This window comes from Prionailurus bengalensis, chromosome D2 (assembly GCF_016509475.1).
Source record: "Prionailurus bengalensis isolate Pbe53 chromosome D2, Fcat_Pben_1.1_paternal_pri, whole genome shotgun sequence".
In the NCBI taxonomy this organism is placed as follows: domain Eukaryota; kingdom Metazoa; phylum Chordata; class Mammalia; order Carnivora; family Felidae; genus Prionailurus; species Prionailurus bengalensis.
In genome coordinates, this window is record NC_057351.1 from 58,432,386 (window position 1) to 58,447,209 (window position 14,824).

The 14,824-nt window shown below is 36.6% G+C and overlaps 1 protein-coding gene across 1 annotated transcript in view; it reads right to left on the reverse strand.

Moving 5' to 3' along the window:
- The window catches only part of ERLIN1 (ER lipid raft associated 1), a 36,086-nt gene that overhangs the window by 20,086 nt on the left and 1,176 nt on the right, over positions 1-14,824 (reverse strand). Inside the window, 5 exon segments of the mRNA XM_043597240.1 lie at positions 2,343-2,416; positions 4,841-4,966; positions 7,585-7,646; positions 9,391-9,437; positions 13,640-13,721. Coding sequence (XP_043453175.1) covers positions 2,343-2,416; positions 4,841-4,966; positions 7,585-7,646; positions 9,391-9,437; positions 13,640-13,721 — 391 coding nt within the window.

The following is a 14,824-nucleotide window of genomic DNA, read 5'->3' on the forward strand; positions in this document are numbered from 1 at the left end:
ATAATTTGTTTAAGGAACATACTTTTTGGGGATGAGCACTGGGTCTCATATGTAAAAGATAAATCACTGGGTTCTACTCCTGAAGCCAAAACTACACTGTATGTCAACCAACTTGAATTTAAATTAAAAATAAATAAATAAATAAATAAACTAGGAAAAAAAAGAATCTATTTTAAGGGAAGGATTGTAGAACCCTATCATTGCAACGTGTGTGACAGTAAAAATTGGAACCACAGACTAATTAAATAAAGCCATTAAAGGTGATGATGTAGTGAATCTATATTTTTGACTTGAAAAGATGCTTATATATACTGTTAGTGAAAAAAGCAGCTATGGTATGATTCCACTTTAACATTATTTATACCTATAAACAAATATACGCTCCTCTAGATTAAGAAGAATCTAAAAAAATACAACTGTTATCTCTGCAATGGTATGACTATGGGTAAATTTCGTTTTATTATTCATCTTTTTCCCAATACCTAATTTCTTTACAACACACAGAACATGTTTGTATAAAAATATTCACAATATACAAAATACAACGACAAATCAGTAAGAAAATTAAAACAATACAACAGAAAAGTGGGCAAAGGATATGAATAGGCAATTGACACAATAGCCAAAGAAAAAAGATCAAAAGATGCTCAACTTCATTAATAACTAAAGAAATGCAAATCAAAGAGAGATAGAACATCACTCCATACAGCAAAAATTAGGATATCTAATTGCTTCAAATACTTGTGAGGTTTACGTAGAAACACGTATGCACATATATTGTTAGTAAAAATAAAGATTTATACAAGTTTTTGAAAGATAATTTGTACATACAAGGAGATGTGTCAAGAATGTTCACTACCCTATTTTGCCACAGCAAAAAATTGGCAACAACAGAGAACTAATTATGTAATATAAGGCAAAGAATTCTAGGTAGCTGTTAAGAAGAATGAGCTACATCTCCCAAGTAACAACCTAAGCAGAATCTAAGAATCTGTCACATTCATATTTTTTATCTTTATTTTTTCATATTTTTTACCTTTAAAATTGAAAAGCAACTCCAGCCACAACTGAATGGACAACCAAGAGGATTTTATGAAGTTAGCTGTGGACTTTTCAAATGACCTCTTAACTTTGGCAACACCCCCTCAGGCACCAGTCGGAGATAATGGCACAGCGTGAATGGGAAAAGGGAAAACCCTCACCACCTTTCCAGTCTTGTTTCTGAGCTCACATATGATCGCTCACAGTGAAGGTACATTCTCAATGGTGTGACACTTCAGACATGTGACACCAAAAAAAGTTTTCTCTTTAGCTGCAGTAACATTCGTCACCACAATAGCAGATCTCCTAGAAACTCTAAGAAAGGACACTAGAGAAGCCATATTACCACTTCTCAGGTAATCCAGATCTACAGCAACACCTTTTAACATTATTGACCATGACCACAGTAAGACATGTATTTTACAGTGACACCCAATATAAACACCTACACACTTAAATAAAAAAAAATTTCACAGAATGATAAACTTAGTACATGTCATGTGCTCTGATTTCTTTTCCTCTTCAATTTCATTTTATTTACAATGCTGGTCATGATCCACTAAAATTGATTTTAGAATCTACTTATGGATTTCAACCCAATCTGAAAATATACTGACCCACAAAAGCAGGCATATAATCTATCACCATTCTATCTCCTAATACCACAGCCACCACCACCACGACCACCAAATTCACCTGCTATCTTACTTTCATTCAGGCCATGCTACCCACTTGAAATACCTTCCTTATTCCTCCCCCCCCCCATATAAATCCTGATAATTCTTCCATTCCCATCTAAAATCCCAACTCAATCATAGTCGTTTCCAGGCAGACTCTCTTGAAATGTTCTATAACTCTAAACTCTTACAGCAATAATCATCCAATCAATGTATCAATTAATCATACATGACATCTATTTTGATAGAATTATTATTCAAATCTTATATTCGAAATCCTTGTTCAAAACCTTACTGAGACTAAAGCCTTACTCTTACACTGATTTATCACCATTATTGTATCTTAATAATGACTCACATACAAGCGGTGCACGGATTTCATTTCCTTGTAAGAGTCTCTCAGCTTATCTGTTCCTTCTAAGAGTTCAGAAGAAAATGACACCCGGGGTAAGCTACAAGACTATTTTACTTTGCAGAGACCTAAAGTCAAAGTGAGAAAGCTATTCTATAAAATACCTTAGCGCTTCAATTCAATAACTGCTGAATAAACAATGTCCAATGAAAGAACAATTAAATTCAAAGCCGTCAAAATTCCTAGAGATTTTCCCTAAGAAAAGGGCTTACCTGTATGGTGAGGCCTGGAGCCATGATGTTCAAATCTTTCTGCAGAGCTTGCTTCAGATTTTCATCTATTTGATCTGTTTTTGAGGCCAAGAACAACAATTCTCATGATACTCAAAAAATATTTTTTTCATTGTATTAACACTGAAAAAAATCCAATCACTATTAGACCTAAAGTTTCCATGGTACTGTTCTTTTGTAAAGCTTAAACCACTGCACATATATATGAAAACAAAACTACCTACATATTATAAATGTATAAATTATTACATATATTTAAAACTTATATTTAATTTTCCTTTTGTATAGGAGAAAATGTGAAGAACTGTCAAAGAAATTAAGGAAGAAAGATGATAAACAGGTTGTTTATCAGAAGAAAAATGATAAACAGGTTGTTTATCCAATAAATGGAGACTCTAAGTCTCTAATATCTTAATTCAGTGTTGTTACTTAATATGTGTCCTGATTATCATAAAAACCAAATTCCTATCCTCAATCCTTAACCCGAATCTCCAAATAACTAAATTTCATTTCCATGGACCTCTGCCCATTATTTTGGATTTAACAAGGGTGCCTGGGGGGCTCAGCAGGTTAAGTCTCTGACTTCGGCTCAGGTCATGATCTTGCGGTTTGTGGGTTTGAACCCCGTGTCAGGCTTTGTGCTGGCAGCTCAGAGCCTGGAGCCTGCTTCAGATTCTGTGTCTCTTGCGCTCTCTCTGTCCCTCCCCTGCTCATGCTCTGTCTCGCCCCGTGTCTCAACAATAAATAAATGTCTAAAAAAAAATTTTTTTTAAATAAAAAGGGAGGGGGTAGGGGCGCCTGGGTGGCGCAGTCGGTTAAGCGTCCGACTTCAGCCAGGTCACGATCTCGCGGTCCGGGAGTTCGAGCCCCACGTCAGGCTCTGGGCTGATGGCTCAGAGCCTAGAGCCTGTTTCCGATTCTGTGTCTCCCTCTCTCTCTGCCCCTCCCCCGTTCATGCTCTGTCTCTCTCTGTCCCAAAAATAAATAAACGTTGAAAAAAAAAAATTAAAAAAAAAAAAAAGGGAGGGGGTAGAGTTCACGGGAAGGTCTTTGAAGTATATAAGAATGGACAATAAAGCTATCACTTCACTTGGCTTTTTAACTTATAAATTTTCTACCTCAATAGTACTCTCACCATTATTAAAATGACCAGTGATGTGACAAATCAGGACAGTTGTCTCATACATCTAGTAGTTGTAAATCATCAATGAGGGATCAATTGGTAGATCTCTAAAATGATTAACCATCCCTATGTCTGCCTGTAAGAAATTCACTAAGTGGGGCGCCTGGGTGGCTCAGTCGGTTAAGCGTCCGACTTGGGCTCAGGTCATGATCTCACGGTCCGTGAGTTCGAGCCCCGCTGACAGCCCAGAGCCTGGAGCCTGTTTCAAATTCTGTGTCTCCCTCTCTCTTGGACCCTCCTCTGTTCATACTCTGTCTCTGTCTCAAAAATAAATAAATGTTAAAAAAAAAAAAAAAAAAAAAAAAGAAATTCACTAAGAATTCCAGGAGGGAGAAGTGAGCAACCAACAGCAACAACCCAATCACGGGTCACAGCTTTCACTATCACAAATGAAAAGTAACTTGTGCAGAAAAGAGTTAACATAGCAGTCCTGAAGCTGTGATCCTTAGAAAGGCTTGTCTGTAAGTTGGCCTTTGGCTGTCACCTGGGAACTTGAATTTGGAAAGGATTTCCACTATTCCAGGAACTGGTAAGAATGACTCACTGTGCCTAAACTGTTTACACAACCAATGTGGTTTACGCTGAACATGTGCCTTCCTTCTGGGAGTCTGGAATTTTGTTATGTACTAGGCAGAGGATGCCTGTATGTTAGCTTCCAATAAAAATTCTGGGCAGTAAGTATCTAATGAGCTTCCCTAGCAGACAACATTTCATATGTGTTGTCACCGTTTAATACCAAAGTGTATCCTTGCATGACTCCACTGGGAGAAGATTCTTGGAAGCTTGTGCCTGGCTTCCTCTGGATTTTACTTTGTATATTTTTTGCTATAATACATCTTAGGTGAGAGTAGAACATATATTGAGTCCGGTCAGTCTTCCTAGCAAATCATCAAACATGGGGGTGGGTCTTGGGAAACACCAAGAAACAGACTTCTACTAAATTTCCCCAAATTATCTATTAAAATAACAACAAAGCTAATTTTCACTAAATTATCATAGTAAAAAAACAGAATATAGTCTATAAATAATGATCCTTTTCTAATCACTATCAAGTTATACATAGTGCATTTCAGAAAATGGTTCTCATTCTTAAAATATCTTTTGAGTAACTATTTGCTTAATTTAATAAGAAATTTTAAACTTCAGATAAAGAATATTTTAAAGACAAATGCTCTATTATAAATTCAGAAGAAATGCTGAAATAACATAATGTTTACTAATATTGTTATAGCGTCCACAGAGTTGACTAAGATTTCCAACTAATCATTCACATATTTAAAACAAATAAGACACTCACCAAACAATTCAATGTAAACTTCTTGAAGTGTATGGGCACTGCAAAACTGGTTCAGTTCATGGTGGATTTTATTGAAGATTAAGGTCTTGTCATAATCTGCAGTGTAATTCCTCACGATATCAAACACTGAAGGAGAGGTACAATCCATTTTTACCCATGTACCTTCTAATTCAGCCAAGGTAAAAGTTATAATATACATGAGAAAAAGTGACAACAGAATACTGAAAACATGAAATACAATTCACAAACATTGAGCATTTCTTGTGCTGAATTTTCCAGATATTACTACATTTGCAATTCTAATGGGCAAATTCTGAATTCCATACTAAGAAGAGTCTACATTATCTTGGAGGTAATAAGGAGCTGTCAAAATTTTCAAACAAGCACATGACACAATCACATTTGTACTGTGGCAGCAGTGTGAAGATGAACTGTGGGGCAGGGCAAATATAAGGCAACTACTGCAAAGCAAAAGTTGAGCTAAGAGGTAAAGAGGGCCTGAATCAATTGAAGAACAGTGGAAATAAAAGAAGGAAGCAGCTGCAAACGACCATTTTGGAAAGGTGATTTTTTGTTTTTCCTCAGATTTTTATTTAAATTCTAGTTAGATAACATATAGTGTAAGGTAAGTTCCAGGAGTAGAATTTAGTGATTCATCACTTACATATAACACACAGTGCTCAAGTGCCTTCCTTAGTACCCATTCCCCATGTAGCCCATCTCCTCCCCAATGAAAAGGTAGTTTTTAAAGGCTGTAAAAAGATACCAGGCTCAAAGGAGAAGAAGCAAACGTTCACTGGGCCAGGCTTTATATCAGGGAATTTATGTACATTACCATTTAATTTCCACAAAAAACCCCTCCAAATTTTGCATAATAGGAAACAGAATTTCAAAAATGTGCCTAAGGGCACATACTAGATCACACCAGATCCATGCTCTACCTATTAAAACATTGCTTTCTTCCTTCAGACCCAAAGACTAGTTCTACTGGCTTTCCCACGGAGGATATCAGGTGTAACTGGATTCCAGATCACAACTGATAGGCCATCAATAAATACTTGCTGACTAACTCATTTGCTTGGTCATTACCAAATGAACTGTTGATCCAACAGTTTCCTTATCTCTGGTTAGAGAACCAGCAATAAATTCCCTTCGTCTATTTTTCCAATCATAATCCATTCCACTGATTTGTAACCAGGGAAAGTAGATGGAAAAAAAAGACAAGGAAAATAATAACTGAAAAATATAATCCAAATCCACTTGACAGTAATACAGCTTGCCTTCTACTCTGAAATTCTTTTGCTATTTGTGCCTGTACCAGTGCCATGAAATTTAGCATGACCTTATATTCCGACATACATCAATACATACATCCATCTATGTATATATGTGTGCTGGTATCATGTCTTCTGAAGTACAATAAAAAAACCCTTAGGGAAAAGGCTCTAACTTCACCTTTTTAAGCTGTTTTTGTCAAACACACTATCCTGTACGTATCAACATACATGCAAATTTTAATAAAAAGGATCAAGATAAAATGGCAGATCTTTCAAATGAAAGCAGAGTCTCAAACAGACCCACATACACCTGTGTTCATAGAAGTATTATTCACAATAGCTACAATGTGGAAGCACTCCAAGTTTCCATCAATGGATAAGTGGACAAAATGTGGTATATACACAAAGTATTATTCAGCCTTAGAAAAAAAGGAAATTGTGACACATGTTACAACATTGACGAACCTTGAGGACATTATGCTAAGTGAATAAGCCAGTCACAAAAAGACAAATACTATGGTTCCACTTATTATAAGGTACTTCAGAGTAGGCAAAATCATAGAGACAGAAAACAGAACAGTAGGTGCCAGGGGCTGGGGAGAGAGGGAAATGGGAGTTAATGTTTAATGGGTAGTTTCATTTTTGCAAGATGAAAAGAGGTAGATGGCGTTAATGGTTGCACAACAATGTGAATTTTTTTTTTTAAGATTTTATTTTTAAGTAATCTCTACACCCACTGTGGGGCTTGAACTTATAACCCTTAGATCAAGAGTCACATGCTCTATGAACTGAGCCTGCCAGGCGCCCCTGTGAATGTATTTAATACCACTGAACTGTACACTGAAAAATACTTGAGACTGTAAATTTTAAGTTATATGTATCTTACCACAATAAAAAAAAAAAAAAATTGGGGGGAAAAAAAAATCAAACATAAAAAAAAAAAAGCAAATCTTTCTCCATAACTTCTAAGTTTTTGATATGAATAGTAACCACTCCATCTCTGTGGCTTTTCATCTTTTACCAAGGAAGTGTTTTCCCCATACTGAGAACTTTCAGATCACTTTACAAGTTATAGCAAATCTCAACTAGAAGTTTTCTATGGTTATAAATCAGTGTTTTCTGATCTGCTACAGATTTTTAGCATGCAAGAAAATTCTCTCATCCTGACTGGATAAAATGCTACTTTCTAGAAACTCTAGAAATAATCAATGACCATCTTGCTCTTCGAAAACTCAGATGAGAGAAGAGTAACACATAAAGTTACAGAAAGTCAACTCTGTTTAGGACTTGTGACCTGTTTCTGCCACCATTTCCCAGAAATGGAAAAGATTCTCATTTTTTTATATATATCAGAAATGAATGAGGTCATAAAACTTTAAAACTACCCTTTTATTCCTTAAGGAATCTCTTCAGATATAAATACTCTAATTGTAACTATAAAAACAACAGAATATATGGGTACCATACCTGCACAGGGGGCCAACATATTAACCACTTCTATTCGGTCAATATAGATCATGACCCCACCACTAAAAACAAAGAAATGGAAAAAGTGTGAGCTAAATAAAATTTATCATAATCCCAGATTCCCACATTGTCAAACATATCCCACATGGTAGAAATTTAGAAGGAAAATCTAAAGTCATACACTACTCATTAATTAAAATAACCACTACTCAATCACCACTCAAACATCCCTGTACACATTTAATCTGGCTCCTCTCATAACCAAGTCTCACCTCTGTAACTGAAGCAATCAAATCAGCTCACATGAAGACTAAATGTATAACGTAGGGCTACTTAGGCACTTTGCCCTTATTAACTGAAGCCAACAGCTAACGCAGTACACTTCTCAAACTTTTCCATCAAGGGACCAAGTAAAATGGTTCCCCAAGGTGTATTAAGGCCAGCCATGGGCTGACTTTTTTTTTTTTTTTTTTTTTTTGGTCTCCTGCCTTATCTTAATAATTCATAAGGAGTTTTAATCTTTTTAAACTGTATTTATTCTAATATGAAAAAAGACTTTCTCCTCAAACCCTCAAGTAAAATTGACACTGCAGAAAGATAGGTCTTGTTAAGTAATGGCTTCCTGGCCTATTAGCACAGACCCTGAGGTACATGTGAATCTCAATTTAAGATTCATGAAGTTAGAGATTTTGAAACTAAACAACTAAGTCTTCCTAACAACTTACAAGGACATTTTCTTTCTGATATAAAAGGTAATACCTGCTCACAGAAAAAAATCTGAGAAAATAAGGGAAGCATGAAGATAAAATTTACCCCAAATCTCATCAGCTGCCAATTTTGAGTCCTCTCTAAAGGAAATCCATAAAAGAGAGTTACAGAGAGATCTAGGAAGAACCTGATATCAAATATATAAACTTAAAACAGAGGGAAATTCTCCCTTTTTACAAGCATTTCTGTCCGTCCAGAGATGGCCAAGCCTCTCTTACAGGCTTGTAATACTGACAGTCATTTCAAATAGGGCATTTAAAAAAATACCTTGAATTTTACACTCTTTTTTTTGTTACGCAATTCAATGTTCTGATTATACTCTAGAAATAATTTAGGCTTTGCTGGCTGTTCTGTCCCTAAAACTCTTTAGGGCAGAGACTTTCAAAGTAAGGTCCCCAGACCAGCAGCAGCAGTATCACCTGGAAACTTCTGCTAGAAATGCAAATTCTTGAGCCTCATTCCAGACCTCATGAACCAGAAACTCTAATTAGATAGCATTTAGTAGTACAGATGACAAGAAAGTGAGATGATTTCATTCGAACTATTTGTTATTGAGTACGTACTCTGAGTCAAGTGCTGGTTAGGCACTTTATATACACTAATCCTAATCCTCACAATAACCCTGCAAGATAGGTCTTATTACCCAACTTTTACAAACAAGAAAACTAAGCCTAACTAAATCCATAAAGGCATGGATGGGAACAAGGAGTATATGGGAACTCTCTGTCCTTTTGCTTAGCTATCAAACTATAAGTGCTCTAAAAAATAAAGTCTATTAAAAAAAAGTCAATACAGCACACAGGGCAGTGCTGATGTATGAAGTTAGGTCTGCCGGTTCCAAAACTACTTTTTCCAGTACCAAATGGCTTCTAAGATGGAAAGCTTGGAGACACAGCTTTACTCAAATAATGCTCAGAAAAGAAATCCTCCTGGGTTACTATCACGTCTATCTGAAAAATTAGTTTAAGTAATCGCAGTTTGTGGACAGAAACTCCATCTGAATTAAAGAGAGGTTAGTAAGCAAGGGGAAAAGCTTACCTTGTTCCACAAGGCACATTTTTAACTTCATCAGTTTGTAGTGTTGTCTGAGGAAAAAAAAATATTTCATGAATACTCAGGACACATATTGTCAAAGAACTACTGGTCCCAGAAGAAAACCTACAGAGAACTGCTAAGAGGTAAGTACAGAAGAGCTCCATTACGATTTCAGTCCCCAAAGATTAGCTATCAGAGTAATTTCTTTTTGCATCCTAGTAGATATGAAAAATAAAACAAAATATTTTATAGCTAATGTCCCAATCAAGATGCATATGGACAACCCAGAGTGGGAAGGTTGATTGGAGGTGGGAGCTGGGGCCAAAAAAAAAAAAAAAAAGGCACCCTTAGAAAGTTTCAATGTTTAGTCTCTCAGAGTCCCTTATTTTCCTGGAGCTGGCCTAGGATTGCAAACTACATGGCTTACCTACAAGGATACTACCATTAGGACTTCTGCTCTGAACTTTAATTCTACTGCATATTCTGGACACACTGAACCTTATTTAAGAATACAGCAACATATTACTTTATGGAATACAAACAAAAAAGGAAGCATGATCTTTGTTTCTAAAAGCTCACAATCCCACATAAGACATAAAATCCTCATAAAGCAATTGATGACATGTACACAATAACAGATTATAAACTGAATTGCTAGGTAAGTGATAAAGAGTAGAATAATAGTTTGGAAAGCTCTCCGAGGTGAAGTATTTATAAGCCACGTCTAGAGGAAGAGAAATAAGAACACATCTTAGGTTCAATAGCTCCTCGTGCCAGGAGCTTCTTCAGTCCTGAGCATATAGACTGTACATTATGAAGACACACAGGAAGACCTTGTGACGGTCACTGGCTTTTTGCTTTTTCTGCGCTTAAGTAACAAGTATTGGCAAATGACACTTTCTCCTGGCCCTGCCCATAGGGACCAACATTGTTGTCTTTCCAGTCCAAACCATCCATCTTTCTCTTGCCTGAGTGCGAAGGGAGGCAGTCCATCTAGGAAATGGGACCATGAGGCTACACTTGAGGAACATCTGGACTGCTATTCTGGAGCTTTATTTCTGGTGTGTTTGTTTCACAGTTGTTTGAAATGTTTAATAAAGCTTCAAAAACTTAAAAAAGGAGCTATCCTATCAAATACACACAACTGAGGACAAACCACATGTATAATGATAGGAAGCAAGCTGGCTTGCCTGGAGCAAAAGGGGCGATATAGAGGAGAGTGCAAATTCTGAGAAGAGAATGTGAAATTAGACAGTGGGCCCTAAATGTTCACTGGTGGGCTTGGGCTCTCCCTAGCTCATCTAACATATAGCCACCAAACGAACCTTTCAAAATATGTTTTTTCCTAATTTCTGTGCTTATATGTGATGCAGTCCTCATTATCCATCTTATCTGGAGGTAGAAAAACCAGCTGGGAAGCTAAAGTATTGATTTATTTAAGTTAATGTAGTAAAGGCCATGGAAATTGAAAGCTGTCAGTCCAGGAGACCTAACAGAGGAAGGATGTAATAACTGGTTGCATATAACATTCCAGGGGAGAAAAGAATAGAATACAACCCTAGGGTTGGAAGATTAGGGTGACGGTAAACATTAGTGACAGGTTCTAGGCACAGTGAGGGGAGGTGAAGAGAGGAGTTCAATTTATTTCCTTCAAAACATTAACCAAATTCAATTTCCATATTCCACGTCAACTCTTAATATACATCCCTATTTAAACCTAGAGGATAGGGGCACCTAGGTGGCTCAATCGGTTAAGTGTCCAACTTTGGCTCAGGTCATGATCTCACAGTTTATGAGTTCGAGCCCGGGGTCCGGCTCTGTGCTGACAGCTTGGAGCCTGGAGCCTGCTTCAGATTCTGTGTCTCCCTCTCTCTGCCCCTCCCAGACGTGTACACATTCGCATTAAAAAAATTTAACAAAAAACAAACCTAGAGGATACTCTCTAACCTTAAAGAACTAGGAAAGAGTTCAAACATTAAATCCTCAATATCCTATCTTCATGTCCTTTTATAGTTCTTTTAAATTATCTCCAAAATTATCATCTTCCCAGTATGAATATTTATTTTAAGTCTTTTTAGGGGCGCCTGGGTGGCTCAGTCGGTTGGGCGACTGACTTCAGCTTAGGTCATGATCTCATGATCTGTGGGTTCGGGCCCCATGTCGAGCTCTGTGCTGACAGCTCAGAGCCTGGAGCCTGCTTCAGACTCTTTGTCTCCCTCTCTCCCTTCTCCTCCCCTGCCTTATGTTCTATCAAAAATAAATAAACAGAAAAAAAAAATTTAAGTCTTTAGTTATGTAATATAAAGGCTGAAAGTTTTTATATTTCCCTAAGCATAGCTTTTTTTCTTTTTATTTCATATACAGGATTTCACATTTCCCGAGATGCTACTTATACATTCCTTTCAACTGCCAAGTTCGTTAAGCCACTTGTTTATACAGGTTGTCTTCTCATGCGTTCCAAAAATTCCTAAAAATAAATGTCTTGTTCTTATAAGAACAGTTTCTTAAAAGTTTTATTAATGCAATCCTTTCCTAGAATGTTATTGTGTCCCGTATGAAGAAAGAGCACTACTATTTAGCCACAATGGATCCAGCCTTTAATATCTGTAGATGTATATTAGTTTACACTAAAATCTTTTTACAAATTTCACGTCTTAAGTTTGACAATTTATTATTATATATGTATATATACATATACACTGCATATCTGCTGTATGCAGTTAACCTTTAAATTTGTTTTAATGTTTACTGTCTGTATCTTTTAAATATCTCCGCATCAGTATGACTCAAAATACTAAGCTCCAAGAAAGCAGAAACAGATTTGACTGACTTTGAACAAGACTTTTAAAAAGCTCCTTATCTCTAAGGGTCTGATGATGCCATTGATAACACCATTACTGACTGGGCTGTTGAGGTCATGTAATTAAAACCCCTTCTTTCATGGAGGAATAACAATGGTTAAGTCATTTTTGCAAAGTCATGTAACCAATTAGTGCCAGAGCCATTACCTAAGTCTCCAGGTTTCTGGCCCCATGTTCACTACACCATACTGCTTCCTAAGAAATCAGCTCAATTTAAAAACTTTCATAAGCAGAAAGGTCAGAAATACAAATGTGTTACAACCTCTGCCTTCAGGAAGTTTGGAGACTCTCTGGAAAGAAAATACACAAAGCAACTTTGAAAGTACAAACAACATTACTAAAGGAAACATGACTAAGAGCCAAAATTTACCATACAGACTTTAGGAGCTATAGATTAGAAGAAGGATTTGCAGTGAGACTTTAAAAGGCTAGCAAGATTGAGATAGGAGAGCAGTAATGAAGGAGAGTTGGTGAGAGAAGAGGCGACAACATGAACCAAGGTAAGAATGAAAAAATAAACAAGGGAAAACAATATGGAAATAAGTCTGACTAGGAGAAGAACACTACATTTCACTTCAATGGACACAATTCTTGCCCAAAGCCATCTAAAAGGGAACTGGAAGGAAATCTGGAGGATTTAAGTATTCGTAATGAAACTCTCACTAGAAGGAAGCCTAGACTTAAATTACAAGATTAAAAACATTGCGTTTTCCTGAGTTCTGGAAAAATTAACAGCAGATGCTACACAAACTTCTGAATCCAAAGATGTATGATCACACTGAGCTTGCAAAAGTAGGCACAATCTAATCCTGTTTTTTCACCTTGTTATAACAAAAGATATTTACTAAGTGTCTCCCATAGCCAAGATACTGTTTTCAACGGACAGATGCTTATTTCAAATATTCTGGGATGCTGCCAAAATAAAACACTCAAAAAGTTTCCATATAAAATTGTGCTTAATGTCCCAGGCAGAAAAGTTGTGTGTAAAAATTCAGATCCTCCTGGTTAACAGTGGCCCAGGAACTGGTCTCTATGGAAACCAAACACCTTTCTAAACCAAGTAATCACTGGTTTGTACTTCTGTGTTTCAAAGTCCTCTTTTACTTTGACATGAGAAACAAAAAACATGCTGCATACCACTATATAGATGGGGGAGGTGGGTCCTTCCAAGTTGCCTGGCTCATACTTCTAACACACTTCGAGAGAGTGAGGTGGTTCAAAACCAGAACTCGTGCTGGGACAGTTGTACTCTGAACTTTGTAACTCCTGCTTTTAAGTAAATACCACCATTTGCTTAAGCAATAAGGAAATCCACCTCCACCCATGAATGTGGTAACTATTCCTGTCACACTTGTCTACCCAGCGTGGGGACTTCCCTAGGAATCACTCACCTGCACAGATCTGAACGTAGTAATGAAAGGCAACATGATATGATAGCCTGGTCCACTGGGGCTAGTTAGTAAAGCTCCTCCCCTGCAAAAAGATGTTTCAATTTGACAAGATTATAAAGACAGAAATCCTCTTTCCAAATCTAAAATGCTATAATAAATATTCACTCTTACTCATGCTATGGACCTACTAAAGCCTCACTAATATGAGTTGCTCATGAGGAACAATTACTGGTCTCTAAAATATCTGCCAAAGGTGAAAAAAGATCAAATTAAACTGCCAATGTTACACTTTGTTTCATAAGCTCAAACAAGGATACCTCTGGGTCTCTAGCACTGCTCTGGGTACAAAGGATCCTCCCTCATCTTTAAGCTTCTGAGAAATAATTGTGAAAAAAATTCTAATGGCTCTCAGTTGCTGGTACTTTAACTGTACATAACATGAGCCCTATTAAAACATAATACATTTCATCACCAGGTTGAAAAAAGAACATAACACAAACTTTCAAATAAAGAGAAAATTTCTGAGGCTCAAGACTCTTTTTTTCTACCTACCTGTATTAAAACACTGGAGGCATAAAGTCTGTGTTAAAAATAACAACAAAAACTTGGCATGGAAAAGATGAAGGGTGAAAGGATAAAACTATAAACAGATAGTATATAAGTGTGGGCTTGTTCACCAAATTCTGAAATGTGAGAAATATGAAAGTACATCTTGGAAATTCTAAAAAGGAGGCACTTGGCAGGCAGGAATAAAAAAGAAGTCCTGTTTACATAGTGAATAGTAAATTCATAGAACCTGGCTTCTTATCTTGAAAACATTAATAAGTTTGCAAATAATTCATAACAAATAACTAAGAAAAAATGAACTGAAGTCTGTCTCTAATTCTTTGAGAGCCATACCTTGAAATGTTCCTTCCTTGGTTTTACCATTAGGAAGACAACGCTGAACCAGATGGAAATATGAATTAATCTGTCATTTGTTATGCTAGATCTCCATCTGCTAAGACCTATCACTAAAATTGTATTTGAAACTAGCACTTCACAGGAAAGACCGTTTCTAAGATTCGATGGATCTGAAAGTAAAGTTGAAGTTCCTTCAAATACATTATTGCAATTTCTCCAAATTGTCCTCGGTCTACATCAAAAGGAACTGGTTGTAACTACATTGAAGGAAAAGCTATTCCA